Source organism: Octopus bimaculoides, chromosome 18 (genome assembly GCF_001194135.2).
Source record: "Octopus bimaculoides isolate UCB-OBI-ISO-001 chromosome 18, ASM119413v2, whole genome shotgun sequence".
NCBI lineage: Eukaryota > Metazoa > Mollusca > Cephalopoda > Octopoda > Octopodidae > Octopus > Octopus bimaculoides.
In genome coordinates, this window is record NC_068998.1 from 6,780,290 (window position 1) to 6,786,162 (window position 5,873).

General features: G+C 33.8%; 1 protein-coding gene across 1 annotated transcript in view; it reads left to right on the forward strand.

Moving 5' to 3' along the window:
- LOC106870034 (sodium/hydrogen exchanger 9) overlaps positions 1–5,873 on the forward strand; it is a 124,381-nt gene that overhangs the window by 80,852 nt on the left and 37,656 nt on the right. Inside the window, exon 14 of the mRNA XM_052974351.1 lies at positions 1,420–1,545. Within this exon, the coding sequence (XP_052830311.1) occupies positions 1,420–1,545 (126 nt within the window). The remainder of the gene's footprint in view (positions 1–1,419; positions 1,546–5,873) is intronic.

Sequence of the window (5,873 nt, forward strand, 5' to 3'; positions counted from 1 at the left end):
TTTTGGGTAGGAGCATTTTTCCACATCCTTGGGTTGACCTGAGCCTTATGAATAGATTTGGGTAGAAGGAAAGCAGAGACTGTACAGAAGCCCACCATTTGGACTGTACCTGTAATTTAAAGGCTGAAGCATGTCACACGTGTCTCGTGCTGATTCTACCTGAAAATTGCATTAAGGCTACAGGTGTCCGGATTCCTCAAGTGATTTTGTACGTTAATTCAATAGGCAAGTTGATTCAGAGCCTCAAACAACTGGACGCTCACACATCGAAGTCCACACAAGCTTCAATCATCATCATCGTCATCATCATCATCATCATCACTGTTGGTGAACTGAGGTAATGTGCTGTTTCAGTTAGCATTATCCTTGGTAAATTAGTATAAACGCTTGGTGCATTTATAAATCCTGAAAAAACGAGGTCACATTTTGCCTCTGGCAACAATGCTAAGAGATAAAGTGTGTATTTAGAGCTTGGCTGCTTCATGCTGTTTGGTTGCATTATTTTTGTTATTCCTTTTTCATATCAACCTGCCTGAGACTCCTTCTGGTTCCACAGCACACAACCTCTCCTTTTAAAGTGGTCATATTTAAATTAAAACTTCTCATAATAATTTTAAGAAAAAATCATATTATTAATACAGATCTATATTTAAGAGATGAGAAATTATGTACATTATTTACATTATTTACATTCAACGGATATTTATCCTCATCTTGTTTGTTGTTAACGTTTCGGCTGATATACTCGCCAGCTCTCATCAGGTGTCTTGGGGGAAATTTCAAACCTGGGTTCTCATTCCTAAGGTATTTTTCAATGTTATTATTATTATTATTATTATTATTATTATTATTCAGGTCACTGCCTAGAATTGAACTCGGAATTTTGGAGTTAATAGCCTGTGCTCTTAACCTCAAGATTCTGAGTTTGGTTCCAAGCAGTGACATGAATAATAATAATAACAGTAATAATAATAACATCAAAAAATATCTTCAGAATAAGAACCCAGGTTCAAAATTTCCCAAGACACCTGATGAAGGCTGGAGGTATATCAGCCGAAACGTGTTAACAACAAACAAGATGAGGACAAATATCTGTCAAATGTAAATAATGTAAATCCTATTATTGCAGGATATTTTAAAAAGCTGAAAGAAACAAAAATGATAAAGAAAAACTTATTAATTAGGAAATTAGTTATTTTTACTAAATCCTTTCTATTTTCTTTTTTTTTAATTATTATTTTAAATATTAATTGAAACATAAACAGTCTTATTTCATTGGAAATATAACCAGGGAATTGTTAAACTATTAACAATTCCGATCAAATGTTTTTTTTTTTTGTTCTCATTTGTTTGTGACTCCTAAGTTTGAAGCGTCTTATCTTGTTAAATTCACTGACTGTCACCCTGCCTACATAACAGGCCATTAATCGCCAGAAACAGTATAGCACAATGGATGGGCCAGCGAGTGAACAGTCTTCATCTTCTGCAGCTGGTGGCACACCATCAAACTCTACCGCAGCAGGAGTCCCAAATCAGACCAACACGGTTTGTTGCTTTTCAATGGGAGCATTTGATTATTTTCTCTTTCTCTTATGTTGTCATTTTTTTGCGATAAAACTTTTCAGTTTGTAATTTTTTCTGGTTATTTTACTGATTTCTTTTGATTTCATTTCTATATTATTATTTGATATATTTGGTATTGAGCTCAGTTCTGCTTTTTTTCTTTTATTTTGCTTGCTTTGATCTTGTTCTTTTCTTTGGTATGGCCATTATTTTTTGTTTCTTTTGCGTTTTTGTTATAAGATTTCTGCTACATTTTACTGTGCAGTGTATATGTGTGCTTCTACTTCAGTTCCATTAAAAAAAAAAAAAAAAAAAAATCTGTTTTGAGCAACAATTAGTTCAAAATAGTAATCTTGGTATCAAACTTAAAGTAGATATGTCATTGAAAGTCTTATAAACTGTGGTATTTATCCTGAGATTGCATATCTTGCAGATGTATGATGTTAAAGATCGCAGAAATACATCAGCATTGTGGTTGCATTGCTAAATGCTCACTTCTGCTAATGAAATAGTAAACCTGATGTCACAACTAGCTGGCAGGCTGAATAAAAATCTGTTATGAGTATTATTTGCTTATTGCTCTAGTTTCTTTGTACAAATCAAATCTTCATCTTTACTTAAAAGACAGCAATATTTTCTTGTTGTTCAGAAAACAATAGAACTCATTCAAATTTCAGACCTTTTATTTTGATATTTTACATATTTCATGTTTTTTTTTTTTTAGCCCTGAGTTGTCTCTGAAGTAGCAGACCTGGGTTCACCAAAAGTGTTCCCATCGTGCCCTTCAGTCTTTCTGTTTATCTAAGATTATATATACTGCCTACTGTGTCCTTCCTTCTTTTAAAACAGTAGGATATGATTCGAAAGATATTTTGGCTGTGATGTCTAGCCCCTTAACTTAATCATGGAGAGGTTTCTTAATTGTCTAGAATTCCTGCCATCTCAATAAGCATACAAGCTAGAATTAGTATTGATATTTTTAATTCTTCAAGAACATGTACCAGCTGCTCCATTTGACAGGTATCAATTTTCTGTGACAGCTCCAGTTTCTCAATATTTACCTGTACCAGTCTGTTTGGATTTAAGTCTATAATTAGGATAATTAAGGTGCAGTGGTGGTAGATTGTGTTTTTTGTTATATCAAATAACCTCAGATATTTTTCTTTCCAGTGGTTATTATGGATGTGTGGTGTACACACGAGTTACTTTATAGTGAGAAACAGCTGTACATTTTCATTACCTTACATTATATATATATATATATATATATGATATTCCTCCTCTCTTTGTTTATATTTTAAACTGGTAAATGTTTACAGTCACTATTTGCCAAAATATTGTGAATTGTGTTGAAACCATTATACTCTCGGAGTGCTTGGCATTAGGAAGGGCATCCAGCTGTAGAAACCATGCCAAGTCAGACAGGAGTCTGGTACAGCCCCTCAGCTTACCAGCTCTGGTCAAACTCTCCAACCCATGCCAGCATGGACAATGGGCGTTAAATGATGATGATGATGAATTTGATTTGTGAATTTGTGCCAGAAAAAACATTGAATTTGGTTTGGAGAAATGCTTGGCAAAAGATTTTCTTTTATTTAAGAAGTGCTTTTGATGAGAATTCTGTTGCATGTATATTTGATGCTGACAAAGCCATCCTGCTGATAACCAGTTCTAGTGAACAGTCTACATTGAGAATTTTATCCCAAGATAACCACCCTGGAGCTGTTGTGTTTAATTTTCTCTTGGAATGGTTATGCTTTGTTGTTAGACAATGCCTCTAAATTTTATTCATGATAATCTCCGTTCTTGGCTATAGAAAATTAGCTGAATCCTTTACAAAATCCCCTAATATCTCCCACAATGAAACAGCGTAACAACATTGCATGAAGAATAGTTAAAATAATTAAAATGAATTTAAAGGCATTCTCTTCATAGAAAAACTTTGAGTTGCTTTTGTGTTTTTGTTTTTGTTTTTTTTTTTGCCATGGCTATTGTTCTGTTGTTATGGTTACCCATATGCTAAAAGGCCACAAAAGTTCTGCGTTGATAATAATGCTTTAGATTTATACAACTTTGCTTGTGTCTTGTTTCGTAGATGAGCAGATATGATATTTAGAGAGAAAAGAAAGAAAGAAAGAAAGAAACTGTAGTTTATCATAAATTCCAAGCTGGAAGCAATATTACTTGTATTACAAGGAATGGGATTGGAACTTTGGTCTAAGCAAGTTAAATCAAAATTAAACATGTACCTCTTAGAATAAATTAGAATGAATGGCGACAGTGGTGATGTGCATTATGGTAGTGGTGCCTCTCCTTGTTTGAGAAGCAATTGTGTTGGTGATGTCTTGGAACAACAGGATTTAAATATACAGTAAAACAGCACTCAGTAAAACTACTTGATTTATCCTCATGGGTCCATAAGATGTAAAAATACTAGTGTTCTATGATGTTGTAGTGGAAATATGAAACTATTCTTAAGATTAGATACTCTTCATACTATATTACTCACACACATTGTTGTTATTATTATTATTATTGTTATTATTGTTGTTGAGTGAGAGAACATTGCATGTCATCAAAGTGACACTGGGGTAAAATATACAAAGCCCAGTATACCCATCATGACTACCCGTCTGATAAGGGTACACCAGGCACATGCATCACAACGATAAGTGTGTGACAAGTTGATCTCATATTAAGATAAACGGTGCATAACCTTGCAGGTGGGGCCCAGTTAGAATTTTCTTCAGGCTGAGTAGCCCACCCTGCTCAAAAGGTCCCTGAATAAGGTTTGTTTAAGGATGTTGAATGAAACACCCATGTTTCCAGAGGTGAATTATCCAAACCCCAAAGAATTCCTCTCAACACATGGCTTTGATGCTCCCTCACTACCCAAGGATATAGTAGAAGACACTTGTCCAAGGTGACACACAGTGAGACTGAATCCTGAACCATGTGGTTGGTAAGCAAGCTTCTTGCCACACAGCCACACCTGAGTAAAAAAAAAAAAAAGAATGTTCTCAGAATTGACTTAATTGCTTCCAATAGTTACCTTTAGTTTCCTCTCCATAGCAACTACTCCAACAACTGTCCCTTATATCAACACAGCCATTATGACATCCCCTGTGTCTACCAGCTCTTATCATTTTCATTTCATTTGTGCTTCATCTTTTTCTTTGCCCTTCAACTCCATGCAGAGCATGGACCAACAACATGGTCCTCCCTCCAAAGTCCTCATTTTCCTTTCTAACCGCTTCTGATTCTTTCTGTCTTCGGCAAAAAGATTTGATTTTATCCAAGCATGTCATTAATCTTTGAGATAGAAAACCTTTTTGACTTGAGAGAGAGGCTAGTTTTGTTTTGTTTTTTCTGTCGATGTTTTCATAGCAAGAAATATTTTTACATGGCAGGGCTGCTATCCCTATCCTTAATTCTGAATGTAAAAATCCAGACCTGTATTTTAGCAGGAGTCCCCCCCCCCCTGTCATGTCCACAAACAAGTAATGCATGCCATTCGTTTGCTTCTCTTGTAATGAGACTTACACCTACACAGAAATTCAATTGCACTTATCTTCTTGTTTCTTCACTTACTATATTTTACTTTGGATTAACCAGGAAGAGAAGGGCCTGTCTGCTACATATACATGTTGCTGATTTTCTGGCTTTTAACAAGGCGTCCTTCATATTGTATTTCTTTATTAAACAATTCATTTATACTCTAATTGATTGAATCGAGATATATTAGAATGATAAGTTATTTTACCCTCTAGTAAGATTCAGAATTTTGATTAGAAAAATATTAGAAGCATTAATTAAATTAATTAATTAAATTAGAAGCATTAATTAAATTTCACAATATCTTATTGTGATAAACAAGGATATCAAAGTGCATCAAGGTATAACAGTCACATACATACATACATACATACATACATAGCATGCATGCATACATGAAATGTTTGCATACCAGGTGCATTTTGTATTATATATTATGCAAACCTGAAATATATATATATATAAGATGATTTCAAAATATGACTATTTGGTTTGACTTCATTATTTTCACCAACACTACTCAGGGCCAATACAAACTCACTGTCCTTGACTCAAGTTTTGCAGATACTCTAACGATAATTTGTAGTAGTTTATTATATACATACACCCGAGCACTGTATACTATATAAGTTCATTAATATGTATGTGTGTATGTATATATGTGTATATATGTATGTATATATATGTATGTATGTATATGTATGTATGTATATATATATATATATATATATATATATATATATATATATATATAT